Source organism: Salmo salar, chromosome ssa13 (assembly GCF_905237065.1).
Source record: "Salmo salar chromosome ssa13, Ssal_v3.1, whole genome shotgun sequence".
Classification (NCBI taxonomy): domain Eukaryota; kingdom Metazoa; phylum Chordata; class Actinopteri; order Salmoniformes; family Salmonidae; genus Salmo; species Salmo salar.
Genome location: NC_059454.1, coordinates 51928433 through 51952892, shown reverse-complemented (window position 1 = coordinate 51952892; position 24460 = coordinate 51928433). Strand labels below are relative to the sequence as shown.

At 42.2% G+C, this 24460-nt stretch overlaps 1 protein-coding gene across 3 annotated transcripts in view; it reads left to right on the top strand.

Annotated features, from left to right (window-relative positions):
• The first annotated feature begins 5972 nt into the window (after window positions 1-5972).
• Window positions 5973-24460, top strand: part of LOC106567397 (myotubularin-related protein 4) — a 126168-nt gene continuing 107680 nt past the window's right edge. Inside the window, exon 1 of one of the 3 annotated variants that reach the window (XM_014136579.2) lies at window positions 5973-6713. In XM_014136579.2, the coding sequence (XP_013992054.2) occupies window positions 6669-6713 (45 nt within the window). In that variant the 5' untranslated portion in view covers window positions 5973-6668. The remainder of the gene's footprint in view (window positions 6714-24460) is intronic. The other 2 variants (XM_045693379.1, XM_014136580.2) reach the window with 2 other exon arrangements.

Sequence of the window (24460 nt, the reverse complement as noted above, 5' to 3'; positions counted from 1 at the left end):
TTTGTTGCATACATATCCTGATGATGCTGCTTCCAATTTGCGCAAAAAAACTCTGTCGGTGGGATCGAAGCATAACCCTACCAGATATCGTACACAGGCCTGCATGTGTTTACCGCATGTGACAGCAAACAAGCTATAGAGACACAGGAGGGCATATAATGATTCCCTATTTGCACAGCTACAGTGACATAAAGTGCACAGCTGCACACATACAGTACCAGTCAAAAGTTTGGATACACCTACTCATTCAAGGGTTCTTCTTTATTTTTGCATTTTTCTACATTGTAGAATATTAGTGAAGACATCAAAACTATGAAATAACACATATGGAATCATGTAGCAACCAAAAAAGTGTTAAACAAATCAAAATATATTGCACACTCTTGGCATTCTCTCAACCAGCTTCACCTGGAATGCTTTTCCAACCGTCTTGAAGGAGTTCACACATACAGTGGGACAAAAAAGTATTTAGTCAGCCACCAATTGTGCAAGTTCTCCCACTTAAAAAGATGAGAGAGGCCTGTAATTTTCATCATAGGTACACTTCAACTATGACAGACAAAATGAGAAAAAAAATCCAGAAAATCACATTGTAGGATTTTTAATGAATTTATTTGCAAATTATGGTGGAAAATAAGTATTTGGTCAATAACAAAAGTTTATCTCAATACTTTGTTATATACCCTTTGTTGGCAATGACACAGGTCAAACGTTTTCTGTAAGTCTTCACAAGGTTTTGACACACTGTTGCTGGTATTGTTGCCCATTCCTCCATGCAGATCTCCTCTAGAGCAGTGATGTTTTGGGGCTGTCGCTGGGCAACATGGACTTTTAACTCCCTCCAAAGATTTTCTATGGGGTTGAGATCTGGAGACTGGCTAGGCCATTCCAGGACCTTGAAATGCTTCTTATGAAGCCACTCCTTCGTTGCCCGGGCGGTGTGTTTGGGATCATTGTCATGCTGAAAGACCCAGCCTCGTTTCATCTTCAATGCCCTTGCTGATGGTAGGCTTTGTTACTTTGGTCCCAGCTCTCTGTAGGTCATTCACTAGGTCCCCCCGTGTGGTTCTGGAATTTTTGCTCACCGTTCTTGTGATCATTTTGACCCCACGGGGTGAGATCTTGCGTGGAGCCCCAGATCGAGGGAGATTATCAGTGGTCTTGTATGTCTTCCATTTCCTAATAATTGCTCCCACAGTTGATTTCTTCAAACCAAGCTGCTTACCTATTGCAGATTCAGTCTTCCCAGCCTGGTGCAGGTCTACAATTTTGTTTCTGGTGTCCTTTCACAGCTCTTTGGTCTTGGCCATAGTGGAGTTTGGAGTGTGACTGTTTGAGGTTGTGGACAGGTGTCTTTTATACTGATGACAAGTTCAAACAGGTGCCATTAATACAGGTAACGAGTGGAGGACAGAGGAGCCTCTTAAAGAAGAAGTTACAGGTCTGTGAGAGTCAGAAATCTTGCTTGTTTGTAGGTGACCAAATACTTATTTTCCACAATAATTTGCAAATAAATTCATAAAAAATCCTACAATGTGATTTTCTGGATTTCTTTTCTCATTTTGTCTGTCACAGTTGACGTGTACCTATGATGAAAATTACAGGCCTCTCTCATCTTTTTAAGTGGGAGAACTTGCACAATTGGTGGCTGACTAAATACTTTTTTGCCCCACTGTATGCTGAGCACTTGTTGGCTACTTTTCCTTCACTCTGCGGTCCAACTCATCACAAACCATCCCAATAGGGTTGAGTTCGGGTGATTGTGGAGGCCAGGTCATCTGATACAGCACTCCATCACTCTCCTTCTTGGTCAAATATCATTGTCATGTTGAAAAACAAATGATAGTCCCACTATGCGTAAACCAGATGGGATGGCGTATCGCTGCAGAATGCTGTGGTAGCCATGCTGGTTAAGTGTGCATGAATTCTAAATAAATCACAGACAGTGTCACCAGCAAAGCACCCGCACACCATCACATCACCTCCTCCATGCTTCACAGTGGGAACCACACATGCGGAGATCATCCGTTCACCTACTCTGTGTCTCACAAAAGCACAGCGGTTGGAACCAAAAATCACAAATTTGGACTCATCAGACCAAAGGACAGATTTCCACTGGTCTAATGTCCATTGCTTGTATTTCTTGGCCCAAGAAATTCTCTTCTTCTTATTGGTGTCCTTTAGTAGTGGTTTCTTTGCAGAAATTCAACCATGAAGGCCTGATTCATGCAGTCTCCTCTGAACAGTTGATGATGAGATGTGTCTGTTACTTGAACTCAGTGAAGTATTTATTTGGGCTGCAATTTCTGAGGTGCAGTTAACTCTAATGAACTTTGCATCCTTTGCAGCAGAGGTAACTCTGGGTCTTCCTCTCCTTTGGCGGTCCTCATGAGAGCCAGTTTCCTCATAGCGCTTAATGTTTTTTGTGACTGTAGTTGATGAAACTTTCAAAGTTCTTGAAATGTTCCGCACTGACTGACCTTCATGTCTTAAAGTAATGATGGACTGTCATTTCTCTTTGCTTCTTTGAGCTGTTCTTGCCATAATATGGACTTGGTCTTTTACAAAATAGGGCTATCTTCTGTGTACCACCCCTACCTTGTCACAACACAAGTGGCTCAAATGCATGAAGAAGGAAAGAAATTCCTTAAATTAACTTTTAACAAGGCACACCTGTTAATTGAAATGCATTCCAGGTGACTACCTCATGAAGCTGGTTGAGAGAATACCAAAAGTGCGCACAGCTGTATAAAATATATTTTGATTTGTTTAATGCTTTTTTTGGTTACTACATGAATCCATATGTGTTATTTCATAGTTTTGATGTCTTCACTATTATTCTACAATGTATCGAGAATCTGTCTCCGCACCATGCGCTCTCATCACTGGTGTCCCCCAGGGCTCTGTTCTAGGCCCTCTCCTATTCTCGCTATACACCAAGTCACTTGGCTCTGTCATATCCTCACATGGTCTCTCCTATCATTGCTATGCAGACGACACACAATTAATCTTCTCCTTTCCCCCTTCTGATAACCAGGCGGTGAATCGCATCTCTGCATGTCTGTCAGACATATCAGTGTGGATGACGGATCACCAGCTCAAGCTGAACCTCGGCAAGACGGAGCTGCTCTTCCTCCCGGGGAAGGACTGCCCGTTCCATGATCTCGCCATCACGGTTGACAACTCCCTTGTGTCCTCCTCCCAGAGTGCTAAGAACCTTGGCGTGATCCTGGACAACACCCTGTCGTTCTCCACTAACATCAAGGCGGTGACCCGATCCTGTAGGTTCATGCTCTACAACATTCGCAGAGTACGACCCTGCCTCACACAGGAAGCGGCGTAGGTCCTAATCCAGGCACTTGTCATCTCCCGTCTGGATTACTGCAACTCGCTGTTGGCTGGGCTCCCTGCCTGTGCCATTAAACCCCTACAACTCATCCAGAACGCCGCAGCCCGTCTGGTGTTCAACCTTCCCAAGTTCTCTCACGTCACCCCGCTCCTCCGCTCTCTCCACTGGCTTCCAGTTGAAGCTCGCATCCGCTACAAGACCATGGTGATTGCCTACGGAGCTGTGAAGGGAACGGCACCTCCATACCTTCAGGCTCTGATCAGGCCCTACACCCAAACAAGGGCACTGCGTTCATCCACCACTGGCCTGCTGTCCCCCCTACCTCTGAGGAAGCACAGTTCCCGCTCAGCCCAGTCAAAACTGTTCGCTGCTCTGGCACCCCAATGGTGGAACAAGCTCCCTCACGACGCCAGGACAGCGGAGTCAATCACCACCTTCCGGAGACACCTGAAACCCCACCTCTTTAAGGAATACCTAGGATAGGATAAAGTAATCCTTCTAACCCCCCCCCCTTAAAAGATTTAGATGCACTATTGTAAAGTGGTTGTTCCACTGGATATCATAAGGTGAATGCACCAATTTGTAAGTCGCTCTGGATAAGAGCGTCTGCTAAATGACTTAAATGTAAATGTAAATGTAGAAAATAGTAAAAATAAAGAAAAACCCTAGAATGAGTAGGTGTGTCCAAACTTTTGACTGGTATGTTCAAGAAGGCACAACCCAACCGTCTAACCCCATAATGTATTCAGTGATACAGTGAGAAGGTACTTTAGTTTAATCTGGTCCCCATTGCCAGTTGACACACCTCTGTTTGACGTACAGTCGTGGCCAAAAGTTTTGAGAATGACACAAATATTAATTTTCACGAAGTTTGCTGCTTCAGTGTCTTTAATATATTTTTGTCAGATGTTACTATGGAATACTAAAGTATAATTACAAGCATTTCATAAGTGTCAAAGGCTTTTATTGACAATTACAGGAAGTTGATGCAGAGTCAATATTTGCAGTGTTGACCCTTCTTTTTCAAGACCTCTGCAATCTGCCCTGGCATGTTGTCAATTAATTTCTTGGCCACATCCTGACTGATGGCAGCCCATTCTTGCATAATCAATGCTTCTAATAATCAATTCTCTAAACTTTTGGCCACGACTGTACATTGTGGCTGTAGTCGGTTCCATACAGTACATTATGGGTGCGTTCGTAAATTCACTCTGGCTGTCTACTCCGATTTCAGAGCACTCTCGTCTCACTGTGCCAGAGGCAAAGTGCAGAATAACTGATTAATTTACGCTTGGATCAACCCTACTCCTCGGCCAGAGTGTCTAGTTTGCGCTCGGAACGCTCCGAGAGCGAAACGCTCTGAACATACGAACGGACAATCTGACAAGTTGAAGAGAGGTATAATCTGACAACGCCCTGAATTTACAAACACCCAGAGCACGTTCTGGCACTCCAGATTGAAGTCACGAACACACCCTATGATAATAAAACTCTGTCATGCACCAGAAGCCATCCATATATCCACGTAGCCCATTCCCCCTAACTGGGTGTTCTGAGGTTCTCTCTGTTAGCGAGTCATGATCCACACTATTGCCTGCCTGCCATGGGCCGTCACTCACAGCCAATTAGCAGTCAGGGTCCCCTCCAGTCTATTGTTACATCACAGAGAGAGGACACAGCATCCATATAGACCAGAGCCCAGGCAGGGCCGGTTTAGGACATTACAGAACAGTCACAAATGATTTGTGTCGAATCGATATGATTGTCTATCCTCAACAGTGGAGGGTAATTTCAGCTCTATACATGACATTATACAGTACATTCCTATCTTATAAATACATTACAGGCCATTGTGATAATGGGACTGATGGGAAGGCTGGGGCTGGATGAGTATTGGCTGCACTACTGTCTAAGGTCAATGGGGCATGCTGCAATACACTAGTAGGGAAGTGTATTCTATTGATACACAGTAAAAAAAAAATGCAGGTACAGTAGCTTACACTGCAGGTTGTTGTGTGCAGTGTTGCTCGGATGACTCTAGAATGTAAAAAAAGGATGGCTCCTCCCAAAGTCACGACTCAACCGTGGTAGTGTGTGTGCCCCTCTGGCTTAGGGGACACGGTATATGCGCACACACACACACACACACACACACACACACACACACACACACACACACACACACCCTCCTGTTCCCTTGGGAGCAGGCAAGCGTGTTGCTGTATCTGGGAACAGTACAGGCAGCACCAAGGAGAAACTCAGAATAGAGGGAGGGTAGGCGAGGGGGCAAGGAGGGGGCAGCGCTGCTGTAGAATTCTGTCACTGGAGCTCTCTGCATAGGCTCACTCCTCTTCCACTCCTCCCTCAATGTTCTGCTCCAACCTACCGTACCACACTGTCAGTCGGCTTGATACTGTTTCAGTGAGAGACCCCATCCTCCCCAGTGTGTGTGTGCCTTCTGATGCAGAGGTGTCAATGTAAGAAACAAACCCTTGTGAAAAACAACCACTAGTGTGAGGTGTTAAATATAGCCTTGTGAAGACATGTTCTGATCGTTTATTTGTGCGTGTGTGTATCTCTACCCATGCGTAGTGCATATGCTGCGTTGCGGTGTGGTGCATGAGATATATGCGTGATGTGCTGGCTGTAGTATTCAGCAGTGGTGTGGTACGGTCTATGCTGCTCTGACGCGTTGCTGAGGAGGCTGCCTGACTGCGTACGAGGAGATGTATCTCGGTGAAGGGTGAACAGGGAAGGGGTAGGTAGGGAGGATGTGATGGAGAGAGAGAGTGAAGCGAGAGCACGTGATTGGGTGAGAGGGTGGAGATGCGTATGGCATGCCGAGGGTGGAGCTTAGCATCAGGCAATTCCTGCTCTCTGTTTTTTTCTCTCTCCTCTGTCTCTCCTCACACTCACGGCATCCCCATTTTTCCGCTCACTTCTAGTAAGTTCACCTGCTCTCCCTTTCTTGTCCTTCATCCTCCTCTTTGTGGGCTATTTCAATGGACTCTGTGTGTTCTTATGGACTATCATCCGCTTCCTCCCAACTTGGTCTGAGCAACAGGGGGGCTTTCCAGGCACCAGCACTCCCTCTCTTGGTTTTCATCCCCCTCACTGGGGGGAGGGGGGAGGACTAAGGGTGGGGGTGTATAGCACCTCCTGGGGCACGTGTGGGGGTAAGACGGAGGCGGATAGGTGTGGAGGGAGTAGGAGTGGTGAGGATGGTAATGCCGGCCCGTGGCTCTCCCTTCTTCCTGCACCTACTGCTTCTCTGTAGGCTGTGTGTCTCAGGGGCACAGCCCTGCTTCCTCTTCTCGTCATGAGCCTGGCAGCAAGGGTCTCCTGCTCTGTGCTCAACTGCTTTGTAAGTGGCTCTAAGCCCCTTTTTCAAATTCTCTTCTGTGTGTGTGTGTGTGTGTGTGTGTGTGTGTGCGCGTGCACGCAAGTTTCTATCTGTATTGTGTGTGTTTTGAATATGCCGTGCTTCTCCCTTTCCTGCGTTGTGTGTGTGTGCGGCTTTCAGTCAGCGGGGGATGGAGGTGGGGTAGTGGTCGGCGCACGTGAGCGCACGTGAGCGCTGCCCAGCTGCTAAGTAACCAATGGCGACCGTAAAGAAAATGCTCAATTAATTACGTCCTCTTTTGATGTACAGTATGTGAGAAGGTCAATTTGTGGCTGTTAGTCTGTCGGTGTTCCGGTTCTCTCTTTTCTGTTCTAATCGAGGACAGATCCACTTAAGATGGGTAGCGGCAGTGAGCGAGGGAGAAACAGGCGTGTTGCCCGAAATAGACCAGACTATGGACAGAGAAGGAACATGCATTGTGAAGAACACACTTTTTTTTATACCACACAAATTACCAAAATGACAGACTACACTGTCACTGACATACTGACATACTGAGATCAATAAAATCAGTTTTAAATGCAACCAATGGCATAGGCCAATGAAAAGAGTGGAGACAGATTATACAGTATGAAAAATAAATGATAGTCTACTAACTTTCCAGTGGCACTCACTCATGGAAACAGTTTTTCCCCGCAATTGTATTTTGAAATATTGCGAAATGCCTTATAGCTGCTGCTTATTGTTGAGTTGTGGCTGTCAATGAACAATCAGCTGTTTAATATTAGCTGCACAGGCTGCTAAATTGCTAAATCACAGTACACAGCATTTAAAAAAAGAAGAAGCTATAGATCCTCTGTAAATTATGCTCTCTGGTGTAGTATTTTCAATCATTACATGTATTTCTGTACAGACAGGAGTTGTAAAGGGAGGGTATATTATTGGAAACCAACGTTTACCAGTAAACTACCAGAATTGTGGTATCTTTTAAGGATTTTATGTAATCTAGTTATATTGGTGTCTGTAATTATATTTGAAATCAAATCAAATGTTATTTGTCACATGTTTCGTAAACAACAGGTGAAATGCTTACAAGAAATAGTGACATGTTCACTAATAATAGTGGCCTTCTGTGTGGGCTTATCACATGTAAAGTATATGACATATTTCTATATGATAAAAAAAAAAAAAAGCTGTAAAACATCCTAAATATAAACCATCAATTTAGTGAATTCTATTGGTGTTTGATATGAGGGTTTCAGCATGAAAAATATATTTTTACACACTTATTTATTTTACTATGTCAGTATGTATTTGTCAATGTTTCGGCATCAAACTGGTGGCAGTTGTGAAAAGTAACGAGTTGCAGAGTTAATTGAAAATAATCCCATTGTTAATTAGATACTTTTAAAATGAATTATGCAATTTTCTCTTTAACCTCTCTAGGGTATGTGGGACGAAATCGTCCCACCTACTCAACAGCCAGTGGAATCCCGTGGCGCGTTATTCAAATACCTTAGAAATGCTATTACTTCAATTTCTCAAACATATGACTATTTTACACCATTTTAAAGACAAGACTCTCGTTAATCTAACCACACTGTCCGATTTCAAAAAGGCTTTACAACGAAAGCAAAACATTAGATTATGTCAGCAGAGTACCCAGCCAGAAATAATCAGACACCCATTTTTCAAGCTAGCATATAATGTCACATAAACCCAAACCACAGCTAAATGCAGCACTAACCTTTGATGATCTTCATCAGATGACAATCCTAGGACATTATGTTATACAATACATGCATGTTTTGTTCAATCAAGTTCATATTTATATCAAAAACAGCTTTTTACATTAGCATGTGACGTTCAGAACTAGCATACCCACCGCAAACTTCCGGTGAATTTACTAAATTACTCACGATAAACGTTCACAAAAAACATAACAATTATTTTAAGAATTATAGATACAGAACTCCTTTATGCAATCACTATGTCCAATTTTAAAATAGCTTTTCGGCAAAAGCACATTTTGCAATATTCTGAGTAGATAGCCCAGCCATCACGGCTAGCTAATTTGACACCCACCAAGTTTGGCCCTCACCAAACTCCGATTTACTATTAGAAAAATTTGATTACCTTTGCTGTTCTTCGTCAGAATGCACTCCCAGGACTTCTACTTCAATAACAAATGTTGGTTTGGTTCAAAATAATCCATAGTTATGTTCAAATATCCTCTGTTTTGTTCGTGCGTTCAAGACACTATCCGAAGGGTGACACGCCCGACGCGTTTCGTGACAAAAAAATTCTAAATATTCCATTACCGTACTTCGAAGCATGTCAACCGCTGTTTAAAATCACTTTTTATGCGATTTTTCTCGTAAAAAAGCGATAATATTCCGACCGGGAAACCCTGTTTAAGTTCAAAGACAAAAAAAAAAAACATGGTGTCGCCTCGTGCACGCGCCTCAGTCTCATTGTTCTCTGATCGACCATTATCCAAATGCGCTACTGTTTTTCAGCCAGGGCCTGCAAAGACATCATTCACCGGTTTGCCGCCTTCTGAGAGCCTATGGGAGCCGTAGGAAGTGTCACGTTACAGCAGAGATCCTCAGTTTTCAATAAAGAGAGTGTAGAAGCCCAAGAAATGGTCAGACAGGCCACTTCCTGTAAGGAATCTTCTCAGGTTTTTGCCTGCCATATGAGTTCTGTTAGACTCACATACACCATTCAAACAGTTTTAGAAACTTTAGGGTGTTTTCTATCCAAAGCCAATAATTATATGCATATTCTAGTTTCTGGGCAGTAGTAATAACCAGATTAAATCGGGTACGTTTTTTTATCCGGCCGTGCAAATACTGCCCCCTACCCTAGAGAGGCTAACCATATGGTCTATCTACTAGAAACACATGGACAATGTGTACACAGATATATATACTCCCTAAAAAAATGAAGGGAACACGAAAATAACACATCCTAGATCTGAATGAATAAAATAATCTTTTTAAATACTTTTTTCTTTACATTGTTGAATGTGCTGACAACAAAATCACACAAAAATAATCAATGGAAATCCAATTTATCAACCCATGGAGGTCTAGATTTGGAGTCACACTCAAAATTAAAGTGGAAAACCACACTACAGGCTGATCCAACTTTGATGTAATGTCCTTAAAACAAGTCAAAATGAGGCTCAGTAGTGTGTGTGGCCTCCACGTGCCTGTATGACCTCCCTACAACGCCTGGGCATGCTCCTGATGAGGTGGCGGATGGTCTCCTGAGGGATCTCCTCCCAGACCTGGATTAAGCATCCGCCAACTCCTGGACAGTCTGTGGTGCAACGTGGCGTTGGTGGATGGAACGAGACATGATGTCCCAGATGTGCTCAATTGGATTCAGGTCTGGGGAACGGGCGGGCCAGTCCATAGCATCAATGCCTTCCTCTTGCAGGAACTGCTGACACACTCCAGCCACATGAGGTCTAGCATTGTCTTGCATTAGGAGGAACCCAGGGCCAACCGCACCAGCATATGGTCTCACAAGGGGTCTGAGGATCTCATCTCGGTACCTAATGGCAGTCAAGCTACCTCTGGCGAGCACATGGAGGGCTGTGCGGCACCCCAAAGAAATGCCACCCCACATCATGACTGACCCATCGCCAAACCGGTCATGCTGGAGGATGTTGCAGGCAGCAGAACGTTCTCCACGGCGTCTCCAGACTCTGTCACGTCTGTCACATGTGCTCAGTGTGAACCTGCTTTCATCTGTGAAGAGCACAGGGCACCAGTGGCGAATTTGCCAATGTTGGTGTTCTCTGGCAAATGCCAAACGTCCTGCACGGTGTTGGGCTGTAAGCACAACCCCCACCTGTGGATGTCGGGCCCTCATACCACCCTCATGGAGTCTGTTTCTGACCGTTTGAGCTCACACATGCGCATTTGTGGCATGCTGGAGGTCATTTTGCAGGGCTCTGGCAGTGCTCCTCCTGCTCCTCCTTGCACAAAGGCGGAGGTAGCGGTCCTGCTGCTGGGTTGTTGCCCTCCTACGGCCTCCTCCACGTCTCCTCATGTACTGGCCTGTCTCCTGGTAGCGCCTCCATGCTCTGGACACTACGCTGACAGACACAGCAAACCTTCTTGCCACAGCTCACATTGATGTGCCATCCTGGATGAGCTGCACTACCTGAGCCACTTGTGTGGGTTGTAGACTCCGTCTCATGCTACCACTAGAGTGAAAGCACCGCCAGCATTCAAAAGTGACCAAAACACCAGCCAGGAAGCATAGGAACTAAGAAGTGGTCTGTGGTCACCACCTGCAGAACCACTCCTTTATTGGGGGTGTCTTGCTAATTGCCTATAATTTCCACCTGTTGTCTATTCCATTTGCACAACAGCATGTGAAATTTATTGTCAATCAGTGTTGCTTTCTAAGTGGACAGTTTGATTTCACAGAAGTGTGATTGACTTGGAGTTACATTGTGTTGTTTAAGTGTTCCCTTTATTTTTTTGAGCAGTGTATATATATATATAAAAAACGAATACTATATAAGTTATTCAATTTTTTATAACCAAAGTTTCGATAGATTGCCATGGATTTTCTTATATTTACAAATATTACTGAAGATTCTGTTAACTTTGGTAAACTACCGGTAGCTTTGCAACCCTAGATAGTGGTAATTATATATTTAGGCACATTTTCTTTCAATTATTCTGCAGCACTTCCAGCACCCCTATGTTTTCTTCCATTTTCTGTGCTCTTCCCAAGGCCAAATAATTAACACTACTTAGTATTAATTAAATGGATTGTGGTAACCCCATATTAGGTTATTGCATAGTTACTGTTACGATCGTATTTAAAATCATCTATCAGCAAGTAGCCTACAATTACAAGATAATTATTTCAGTTTGTATCTAATCACTTATTTTTTATGTTTAGCCAATAGTGGTTTTAGCTATATTGTTATAGAAACAAGGTAGGCCTTATGACCTTTTTAACCATTGTAGCAGTTTCTATTTTCATAAGACTAAGAAAACATGTTAAATTACTTGAATATGTGTTTTTTGTATGCTATTTTAATATATGAGAGTTAACCAATGATATCAGGCCACACCTGGCCATGATTACAGACACCTGTGTGTCTTTTGACACTATATAAATGAGTCATCCCGCAGTGTTTGTCATTATACCCTGATGAAGACCGCTTGTCTGTCGAAACGTTGGACATAAATATTTTTGCATCTGAGCTCCTAGAGTGCTCTCCTTTATTTTTTTTTAAGTGTTCCGCTAGCCAGCGTTTCTTTCGCCTCTAAATGACTTGAATAGCCTATGGGAAAAGTTACAAAAAAATAAAAGTGTATTTGCATCAGTAGGCTAAGTGACTGAAATGTATCAAAAAAGTATTGGAAAGTTCAGGAAAACATCAGGGAAGCTTATCAGCAGGGCCAGGGTGTACCGTGGCTGAAGTATGTGGACACCCCTTCAAATTGGTGGATTTGTCTATTTGTTTTTGCTGACAGGTGTATAAAATCGAGCACACAGCTATGCAATCTCCATAGACAAACAGTGGTAGTAGAATGGCCTTACTGAAGAGCTCAGTGACTTTCAATGTGGAAGTGTCATAGGATGCCACCTTTCCAACAAGTCAGTTCGTTACATTTCTGCCCTGCTGGAGCTGCCCTGGTCAACTGTAAATGCTGTTATTGTGAAATAGAAACGTCTAGGAGCAACAACGGGGCTGTTTTTCATGGTTAGGGCTAGGCCCCTTACTTCCAGTGAAGGGAAAACTTAACGCTACAGTATACAATGACATTCTAGACAAGTCTGTGATTCCAACTTTGTGGCAACAGTTCGGGGAAGGCCCTTTCCATTTCAGCATGGCAATGTCCCCATGCACAAAGCGAGGTCCATACAGAAATGGTTTGTCGAGATTGGTGTGGAAGAACTTAATTGGCCTGCACAGAGCCCTGACCTCAACCCCTTCGAACACCTTTGGGATGAATTGGAACGCCGACTGTGAGCCAGGCCTAATCACCCAACATCAGTGCCCGACCTCACTAATGCTCTTATGGCTGAATGGAAGAAAGTCCCCACAGCAATATTCCAATATCTAGTGGAAAGTCTTCCCCAGAAGAGTGAAGGCTGTTATATCAGCAAAGGGGGGACCAACTCCATATTAATGCCCATGATTTTAGAATGAGATGTTCGGCAAGCAGGTGTCCACATACTTTAGGTAATCTAGTGTGTGTGTGTGTGTGTGTGTGTGTGTGTGTGTGTGTGTGTGTGTGTGTGTGTGTGTGTGTGTGTATATATATACAGTGTATTCGGAAAGTATTCAGACCCCTTTCCCCTTTTCCACATTTTGTTACGTTACAGCCTAATATGAAAATGGATGAAATATATTTTACCCTCATCAATCTACACACAATACGCCATAATGTCAAAGTGAAAACAGGTTTTTAGACATTTTTGCTAATTTATAAAAAATAAAATACAGAAATACGTTATTAATATAAATATTCTGAAACTTTGCTATGAGACTCGCAATTGAGCTCAGGTGCATCCTGTTTCGTTGATCATCCTTGAGATATTTCTACAACTTGATTGGAACCCACCTGTGGTAAACTCAATTGATTGGACATGATTTGGAAGGCACACACCTGTCTATGTAAGGTCCCACAGTTGACAGTGCATGTCAGAGCAAAAACCAAGCCATGAGGTCGAAGGAATTGCCGTAGAGCTCCGAGACAGGATTGTGTCGAGGCACAGATCTGGGGAAGGGTACGAAAACATTTCTGCAGCGTTGAAGGTCCCCAAGAGCACAGTGGCCTCCATCTTTCTCAAATGGAAGAAGTTCGGAACCACCAAGACTCTTCCTAGAGCTGGCCGCCCAACCAAACTGAGCAATCAGGGGAGAAGGGCCTTGGTCAGGGAGGTGACCAAGAACCCGATGGTCTCACTGACAGAGCTCCAGAGTTCTTCTGTGGAGATGGGAGAACCTTCCAGAAGGACAACCATCTCTGCAGCACTCCACCAATCAGGCCTTTATTGTAGAGTGGCCAGACGGAAGCCACTCCTCAGTAAAAGGCACATGACAGCCCGCTTGGAGTTTGCCAAAAGGCACCTAAAGACTCAGACCATGAGAAGCAAGATTCTCTCCTCTGATGAAACCAGGATTGAACTCTTTGGCCTGAATGCCAAGCGTCACGTCTGTAGGAAACCTGGCACCATCCTTATGGTGAAGCATGGTGGTGGCAGCATCGTTCTGTGGAGATGTTTTTCAGTGGCAGGGACTGCGAGACTAGTCAGGATCGAGGGAAAGATGAACGGAGCAAAGTACTGAGAGATCCTTGATTAAAACCTGCTCCAGAGCGCTCAGGACTTCAGACTGGGTTGAAGTTTCACCTTTTAACAGGACAATGACCCTAAGCACACAGCCAAGGCAACTCAGGAGTAACTATGGGACAAGTCTCTGAATGTCCTTGAGTGGCCCAGCCTGTGCCCAGATTTGAACCCTATCGAACATCTCTGGAGAGCCCTGAAAATAGCTGTGCAGCAACGCTCCCCATCCAACCTGACAGCTTGAGAGGATCTGCAAAGAAGAATGGGAGAAACTCCCCAAATACAGGTGTGCCAAGCTTGTAGCGTCATACCCGAGAAGACTCGAAACTGTAATCGCTGCCAATGGTGCTTCAACAAAGTACTGTGTAAAGGGTCTAAATACCTATGTAAATGTGATATTTTATTATTTATTTTATTTGATAAATTAGCAAACATTTCTAAAAACCTGTTTTTTGCTTTGTCATTATGGGGTATAGTGTGTAGATTGAAGAGGGGAAAAAACGATTTAATCCATTTTAGAATAAGGGTGTAATGTAACAAAATGTGGGAAAAGTCAAGGGGTCTGAATACTTTCAAATGGCACTGTATATTTTCAAATAACTTTTTTGGCCCGCAAATTGCTTTTAGGGCCCACCGCTGATTTTTTTTTTATTGCCCATCCCTGCATTAATATTCTGTAATATAATAAACAAGGCAAGAACTCATGTAGTAATTAATAAATGCATTTCTTTAGCTTCCAAAATCTTTTTTTACAATGGTGGGGAGTACTAAAATGGAGTCTGTGGCTTCAAAACAACAGCCACTGTCTGTCATCTAGTGTTTATATAAATCATTGAATTCTACAGGGTGGAGACAAAATGTCAACTTTGTCACACACACCTTCATGTGCAGTCATGTGGCCTGGCAGGTTGAGCACGGCTGGATATATTAACTCTGTATGGACACCTCACTTGGCTGTGTTGTGTTTTTACTGTCAGTGATTCAGCTGAATTGGCTGTTCTCATGGCTGCACCAGTCACTGTCTGTATAATTTAGTATCAAGACTCCCTTGTTACCTTTCACTTTTGAAAGAGGCTCGAAACTGAACGTTTTTTATAATGTCCCAAGCTTGCACTAGTCTTTGCTTTTGACACAGCTAAATAAAATAAGTTCCATAGTTGAATTTCTAGCACTCATATGCTAGCTTGTCTTACATTTCTTTTGGCAAACTCCAGAAAATTAATTCAAAAGCTCTTAACTGAAGTCAAATGCTCCATTCCCCCCTTCTATCTTTCATCTCTACTCCTCTCCCTCTATCATGTTTGTTTCTTCTCCAAATATATTTCCGTCGGTAAATTGAGCCATAAAAAGCAATTGTAATTGTTTTGTTTTTTGTTTCCGTAACTCAGACACCATTATAGCCCTCTCTCCTCTCTGTGTTGGCTAAGTGAATCAGGTGGAGTGCAATTGGAGCCAAGGGCTTCTGGGGGAGGCGGTGCATCTCTTTGTCTTTGCCCCTGGCCTGCATCAGCCACTCTGGCACCTGGGAGGGCTCATATATCAAGTGGCAACCTGACTGGCATGGCACCTAGGCTACTATAATAGTGGGTGAGCCCTATGAGAGCCTGGCAACAGATGAGTCCTGGGTAGTGTTCAGTAGTGCTCAGGAGGGAGAAAATGGTTTGAAATGGGGAGGTACTGTCTCTCTGCCCCTGGCCTGTTGCTCCATCAGCACTGGCACCTGGAAGGACTCGCAGATCAAGTGCCACTCTGACTGCATAGTACCTGGTGGGTTAGGCCCCAATCAGAGCCTGGCAGCAGATGGGCTGTGTGATGAGTGGTGCCCTGAGTCTCACTATCGCTCTCCATCTCTCGCTCCATCACACCGTCCTATTAGAGGCTCAAAGGCACTTCAGCATTCCCTGTATTATTTCTAAGTTTAGGCTACCACAGTTTCTGCACATTCAGTTCCAGCTATAAAAAGTAGTGCTAGCCACGTGACCTGAGGTCAAGGAATTTAAAATTGAATTTTCATTCCATGTGCTTTCTCCCTGTTGATCCGTGAGGTCACAGGTAGCAGAATGTCTGCATTCTCTCTGAGGTCACTGCATTCTCCCTGTAGCTGATCTGATGGATGGATTATCTGCTGACAGTGCCCCATGACTTTAACATGTTTTAACAGAATAAGGGTGTTTTCACATATAGTTCTGAGCTATAGTTTCGAATCAGAGTTCGATTATTTGTTACATTGTACAGTATTTTAGTTATTTGGTCCAGTTGGTTTCACATTGTCCAACAAACTAAAATGCCTAAACAAAATCACGTGTTCATGCAAGTAATTTGTTTATTGGAGGAAAATGCTCTTTGATTATCAATCAGCATAACTTGTGTTTCCCAAACGTAATTACTTTAACTTTGATCTTCAAACAACGTGCGGTAAGAAACAGCACAAATTCCACTCTAACCGCAACGTGAATAGGCTACTCATAATGTGTCAGATATATCAAGCTATGGTATGTTACTGCATGCGTTTAAGCAAATGCTCGCTGCCAAACAACCAAATAATAGTTCTACTGCACGCCAGTGGTTATTTTCTTTTGTTTGGTCCAGACTGCATTCTCACCTGCAGCGAACTAGACCACCGTACAAATGGAATCGGACCGAGACCACCCTTTTTGAGTGAACCAAGGTGCATTGTTTAGTGCGCTCCTGAGTGTGGATATTGGATATTGTTCACAACAATCCAAACGAACTGAACTAAGGGGGAAAATGAACCAAAACAATTTGGTGTGAAATTTGGTAATCAATGCACATTTCTTCCTGTGTGTGTCAGGGCTTGTGTGTACATGTACAGTCATGGCCAAAAGTTTTGAGAATGACACAAATATTTTCACAAGGTTTGCTGCTTCAGTGTCTTTAGATATTTTTGTCAGATGTTACTATGGAATACTGAAGTATAATTACAAGCATTTCATAAGTGTCAAAGGCTTTACATGAAGTTGATGCAAAGAGTCAATATTTGCAGTCTTGACCCTTCTTTTTCAAGACCTCTGCAATCTGCCCTGGCATGCTGTCAATTAACTTCTGGGCCACATCCTGACTGATGGCAGCCCATTCTTGCATAATCAATGCTTGCAGTTTGTCAGAATTTGTGGGGTTTTGTTTGTCCACCCGCCTCTTGAGGATTTACCACAAGTTCTCAATGGGATTAAGGTCTGGGGAGTTTCCTGGCCATGGACCCAAAAGGACTTTCTTGGGTGCCCTGAAGCCTTCTTCACAACATTTGAACCGCTCTCCTTGAAGTTCTTGATGATCCGATAAATGGTTGATTTAGGTGCAATCTTACTGGCAGCCATATCCTTGCCCGTGAAGCCCTTTTTGTGCAAAGCAATGATGACGGCACGTGTTTCCTTGCAGGTAACCATGGTTGACAGAGGAAGAACAATGATTCCAAGCACCACCCACCTTTTGAAGCTTCCAGTCTGTTATTCGAACTCAATCAGCCTGACAGAGTGATCTCCAGCCTTTTCCTCGTCAACTCTCACACCTGTGTTAACGAGAGAATCACTGTCATGATGTCAGCTGGTCCTTTTGTGGCAGGGCTGAAATGCAGTGGAAATGTTTTTGGGGGATTCAGTTCATTTGCATGGCAAAGAGGGACTTTGCAATTAATTGCAATTCATCTGATCACTCTTCATAACATTCTGGAGTATATACAAATTGCCATCATACAAACTGAGGCAGCAGATTTTGTGAAAATGAATATTTGTGTCATTCTCAAAACTTTTGGCCATGACTGTACAATACATTTGGAAGGTTTTCAGACCCCTTGACTTTTTCCTCATCTTGTTACATTACAGCTATATTCTAAAATGTATTCAGTAAAAAAAATGTCCATGAGTGTGCAAAGCTGTCATTAAGGCAATGGGTGACACTTTTTTGTTTAACACTTTTTTGGTTATTACATTATTTCATATGTGTTATTTCATAGTTTTGATGTCTTCGCTATCATTCTACATTGTCAAAGGTGAAATAAATAAAATAAAATGTTGAAAATAAAGGAAAACTGTGGAATGCGTAGGTGTGTCCAAACTTTTGACTGGTACTGTCGTTATGGTCAGATTTACCAAATGGAGGGAAAGGGAGAGCTTTGTATGTGTTTCTGTGTGTGGACTAAAGGTGAACTAGATTTTTTGGGGCACAGGTGACATGCTGGTAGAAATGAGGTAAGACTGATTTCAGTTTCCCTGCATTAAAATCACCAGCCACTAGGAGCACCGCCTCTGGATGTGTATTTTCTTGTTTGCTTATTTAGTGCAGTCTTGGTGCCAGTATTGATGTGTGGTGGTAAATAGAATGCTACGAAAAATATAAATGAAAACTCTCTTGGTAAATAGTATGGTCTACAACTTATCATGAGGTATTCTAACTAGAGGTCGACCGATTAATCGGCATGGCCGATTTCAAGTTTTCATAACAATCGGTAATCGACATTTTTGCACGCCGATTACATTGCATTCCACGAGGAAACTGCGTGGCAGGCTGACCACCTGTTACATGAGTGCAGCAATGAGACAAGGTAAGTTCCTAGCTAGTATTAAACTTATCTTATAAAAAACAATCAATCTTCACATAATCACTAGTTAAAAACTTATTACGTATCATTGGGACGCTAGCGTCTCACCTTGACAGCATCCGGTGAAATTGCAGAGCGCGAAATTCAAATGACAGAAATCGTAATATTAAACATTCATGAAAATACAAGTGTCATACATCATTTAAAAGCTTAACTTCTTGTTAATCCAGCTGCGTTGTCAGATTTCAAAAAGGCTTTACGGCGAAAGCACACCAAGTGATTACCTGAGGACAGCGCCCCGCACACAAAAGCATTACATACATTTTCCAACCAAGCGGAGGCGTCACAAAAGTCAGAAATAGCGATAAAGTAAATTACTTACCTTTGAAGATCATCATCTGGTTGCAATAACACGGGTCCCAGCTACATAACAATCCTTTTGTTCGATAAAGTCCTTCTTTATATCCCAAAAAAGTCAGTTTCATTGGCGCACTAGACTCAGTAATCCACCGGTTTCCCTCGTTCAAATGCATACAAATGAATCCCGTAAGTTTTTAAAAATGTATTTTATTTCACCTTTATTTAACCAGGTAGGCTAGTTGAGAACAAGTTCTCATTTGCAACTGCGACCTGGCCAAGATAAAGCATAGCAATTCGACACATACAACAACACAGAGTTACACATGGAATAAACAAAACATTCAGTCAATAATAAATACAGTAGAACAAAAGAAAACAAAAAGTCTATATACAGTGAGTGCAAATGAGGTAAGTTAAGGCAATAAATAGGCCATGGTGGCGAAGTAATAACAATATAGCAATTAAACACTGGAATGGTAGATGTGCAGAAGATGAATGTGCAAGTAGAGATACTGGGGTGCAAAGGAGCAAGATAAATAAATAAATACAGTATGGGGATGAGGTAGGTAGATAGATGGGTTGTTTACAGATGGGCTATGTACAGGTGCAGTGATCTGTGAGTTACCAATAAACTTCTTCCAAACATATCAAACAACGTTCCTAATCAATCCTCAGGTACCCTAATATGTAAATAAACGATAAAATGTAAGATGGAGAATAACGGAGACCATTACCGGAGATAAATAACGAAGTACACTCACTCACCAGAACACGCAACAAACACTACAGCCAAAATGGGGGCCACTTACTAAAACTACAATTTCTAGCTCATTTAAAAAAACAGCCTGAAACTCTTTCTAAAGACTGTTGACATCTATTGGAAGCCCTAGGAACTGCAATCTGGGAGGTATTCCTTTTATATTCCCATTGACAGCCATAGTAATCAAGGGTGAGCTGAAAAAAAAAGATCTGGATGGATTGTCCTCGGGTTTTCGCCTGCCATATCAGTTCTGTTATACTCACAGACATTATTTTAACAGTTTTGGAAAGGTTATAGTGTTTTCTATCCAATACTACCAATTATATGCATATCCTAGCTTCTGGGCCTGAGTAGCAGGCAGTTTACTTTGGGCACCTAATTCGTCCAAACTTCCGAATACTGCCCCCTAGCCCGAAGAAGTTAACTACACATGGTTGATGATATTACTGATTTATCTAGCTTGTCCTGCATTGCATATAATCAATGCGGTGTCTGTTACTTTATCATCGAATCACAGCCTACTTCGCCAAACGGGGGATAATTTAACAAAAACGCATTCGCGAAAAAAGCACAATCGTTGCGCGAATGTACCTAGCCATAAACATCAATGCTTTTCTTAAAATCAATACACAGAAGAATATTTTTTTAAACCTGCATATTTAGTTAAAAGAAATTCATGTTAGCAGGCAATATTAACTAGGGAAATTGTGTCACTTCTCTTGCGTTCATTGCACGCAGAGTCAGGGTATATGCAACAGTTGGGGCTGCCTGGCTCGTTGCGAACTAATTTGCCAGAATTTTACATAATTATGACATAACATTGAAGGTTGTACAGTGTAAACGCAATATTTAGACTTAGGGTTGCCACCCGTTCGATAAAATACGGAACGGTTCCGTGTTTCACTGAAAGAATAAACGTTTTGTTTTCGAAATGATAGTTTCCGAATTTGACCATATTAATGACCTAAGGCTCGTATTTCTGTGTTTATTATATTATTATTAAGTCTATGATCTGATATTTGATAGAGCAGTCTGACTGAGCAGTGGTAGGCAGCAGCAGGCTCGTAAGCATTCATTCAAACTTTACTGTGTTTGCCAGCAGCTCTTAGCAATGCTTGAATCACAGCTGTGTTTATGACTTCAAGCCTATCAACTCCTGAGATTAGGCTGGCAATACTAAAGTGCCTATTAGAACATCCAATAGTCAAAGGTATATGAAATACAAATGGTATAAAGAGAAATAGTTGACTCGTCATAATTCCTATAATAACTACAACCTAAAACTTCTTAACTGGCAATATTGAAGAACTGGGAATATTGAACCATCAGCTTTCATATGATCTAAGCAAGGAACTTCAACGTTAGCTTTTTTACATGGCACATACAGTTGAAGTCAGAAGTTTACATACACCTTAGCCAAATACATTTAAACTCAGTTTTTCACAATTCCTGACATTTAATCCTCGTAACAATTCCCTGTCTTAGGTCAGTTAGGATCTCCACTTTATTTTAAGAATGTGAAATGTCAGAATAATAGTTGAGAGAATGATTTATTTCAGCTTGTATTTCTTTCATCACATTCCCAGTGGGTCAGAAGTTTACATACACTCAATTAGTATTTGGTAGCATTGCTAACCACAATAAGTTGGGTGAATTTTGGCCCATTCCTCCTGACAGAGCAGGTGTAACTGAGTCAGGTTTGTGGGACTCCTTGCTCGCACACGCTTTTTCAGTTCTGCCCACAAATTTTCTATAGGATTGTGGTCAGGGCTTTGTGATGGCCACTACAATACCTTGACTTTGTTGTCCTTAAGCCATTTTGCCACAACTTTGGAAGTATGCTTGGGGTCATTGTTCATTTGGAAGACCCATTTGCGACCAAGCTTTAACTTCCTGACTGATGTCTTGAGATGTTGCTTCAATATATTCCATTTTTTTTCCTCTGTCATGATGCCATCTATTTTGTGAAGTGCACCAGTCCCTCCTGCAGCAAAGCACCCCCACAACATGATGCTGCCACCTCCGTGCTTCACGGTTGGGATGGTGTTCTTCGGCTTGCAAGCCTCCCCCTTTTTCCTCCAAACATAATGATGGTCATTATGGCCAAACAGTTCTATTTCAGACCAGAGGACATTTCTCCAAAAAGTACGATCTTTGTCCCCATGTGCAGTTGAAAATCATAGTCTGGCTTTTTTTATGACGGTTTTGGAGCAGTGACTTCTTCCTTGCTGAGCGGCCTTTCAGGTTATGTCGATATAGGACTTGTTTTACTGTGGATATAGATACTTTTGTACCTGTTTCCTCCAGCATCTTCACAAGGTCATTTGCTGTTGTTCTGGGATTGATTTGCACTTTTCGCAACAAGTATGTTCATCTCTAGGAGACAGAACGCGTCTCCTTCCTGAGCGGTATGATGCCTGCGTCGTCCTATGGTGTTAGTACTTGCGAACTATTGTTTGTACAGATGAACATGGTACCTTCAGGCGTTTGGAAATTGCTCCCAAAGATGAACCAGACATGTGGACATGTGGTCTACAATTTTTTTTCTGAGGTCTTGGCTGATTTCTTTTGATTTCCCCATGATGTCAAGCAAAGAGGCACTGAATTTGAAGGTAGGCCTTGAAATACATCCACAGGTACACCCCCAATTGACTCAAATGATTTCAATTAGCCTATCAGAAGCTTCTAAAGCCATGACATCATTTTCTGGTATTTTCCAAGCTGTTTAAAGGCACAGTCAACTTAGTGTATGTAAACTTCTGACTCACTTGAATTGTGATACAGTGAATTACAAGTGAAATAATCTGTCTGTAAACAATTGTTGGAAAAATTACTTGTGTCATGCACAAAGTAGATGTCCTTACCAACTTGCCAAAACTATAGTTTGTTAACAAGAAATTTGTGGAGTGGTTGAAAAACAAGTTTTAATGACTCCAACCTAAATGTATGTAAACTTCCGATTTCTACTGTATTGCACTTTTACATTCTTCTCCAACACTGTGTTTTTGCATTATTTATCCAAACTTAGCATGTTTCATTATTTATACGAGACTAAATAGATTTTATTTATGTATTATATTAAGTTAAAATAAAACTGTTCCTTGTTCATTCAGTATTGTGGTAATTGTCATTATTACAAATATATATATTTAAATCGTCCGAATTATCGGTATCGGCTTTTTTTGGTCCTCCAATAATCGGTATCGGCGGTGAAAAATAATAATCGGTCAACCTCTTCTTCTTGTGTAAATGGTGAACTCATACAGCTGTCAACTCTTGTCATTTTAATCCGTTTCACATTTGCTAGCTACCTTTTAGATCGAAGCCCAAATAGAATGATAAAAGATAAGATGATAGAAGCCCATCTCCTACTGTAAATAACCTACACACTGTGTGTGTAGCCAGCCAGCCAGGTAGAAAAATGGCAGAAAAATAAAAGACGGACATCAGAGTATTTTTCAGTACACCAAAACGCAAAGTAAGAACCCTAGTAGCCTAATATCTCAAAGACTAGTTGATAAAATGTTCATAAGAAAGAAATGAAATTCTAATGGAAATGTTTCACAATGATGTCATTAGGCAGAGCGGGCAACAGATGGCACACAGACAGCAGAGTTGGGGACAGATATGCAGGGACAGACTGGCAGAGACAGGGAGTCTCAGGTAAGTTTGTTGAGTCTTTGTTTGGCAACATTATGAAAGGTTCTCAATTTTTTTTACTTGTAAAATAGGAACATAATTGGAAAATGCCATGGATACCCCCACTCTCAACTTAAACTGGTGACTGAACTAAGATTTGTTAAAGGCAATGGTATTGCTGTTGTGATTAGTTGTGTAGTTTTGGGTACCGGTAGTTAGGAGTACGGCAAACACCTTATTTCTTTGGTTCCTCAATATACATTTACCCTATTACAATGTAGGCTATGTGTTACAGCACAACTTTTGGTGTCCCCCTCAGGAATTGCTCTTGAGAAAATTTAATGTAATTGTCCCCTCCAAAGTTGATATCAGATTTTCGCCCCTGCCTATTTATAGAACCCTCAATCAGAGGCAACGAGAAAACACCTGCCTCCAATTGAGGGTTCAACCCCCAATAAACTAAACATAGAAATACAAAGAACTAGACTAAACATAGAAATACATTAACATAGAACAGTGCCCAAAACCCCGGAATAATAAATCAAACACACCACTAAACACACAACCACCCCGAACCACATAAAACAAATACCCCCTGCCACGTCCTGACCAAACTACAATAACAAATAACCCCTATTACTGGTCAGGATGTGACAGTCCATCTCATAGAGATAGATACAGTGTCTCACAGTACTAATACAGGGGTTCTGTAAATTATCCAGAGAATTATAGTCCAGGCACAAAGCCCTAGTCAGATTGGGTGAATAGCATCGGTCTCATGATGAGTAACAAGGAAGAATTGGGTGAGAAACTAGGAATGGGATTTATCTCAGAAAAAGGGTGATTTTCATTTCCATAGCAACCAGACTCAGTCAGACTTATTCATTCATGATTGCGGTAAATGTTCATATGCCGCCTTTCCTTTGTCTTTCTGTGTCTGAATACCTACAGTCACCCATCTTTTTTCTATTCTTCATGTTCCCTCTCTTCTCCTTCAGCAGTCTATCACATTCTTTTTCTACCTATACTTACAGTACAGTATTCCCTGGAAAGGGAGTCTGTCACTCGACTTGCAGAGCTTTTTACAAAAGGATTAGAACGCCATTGTTTTTAGTTAAT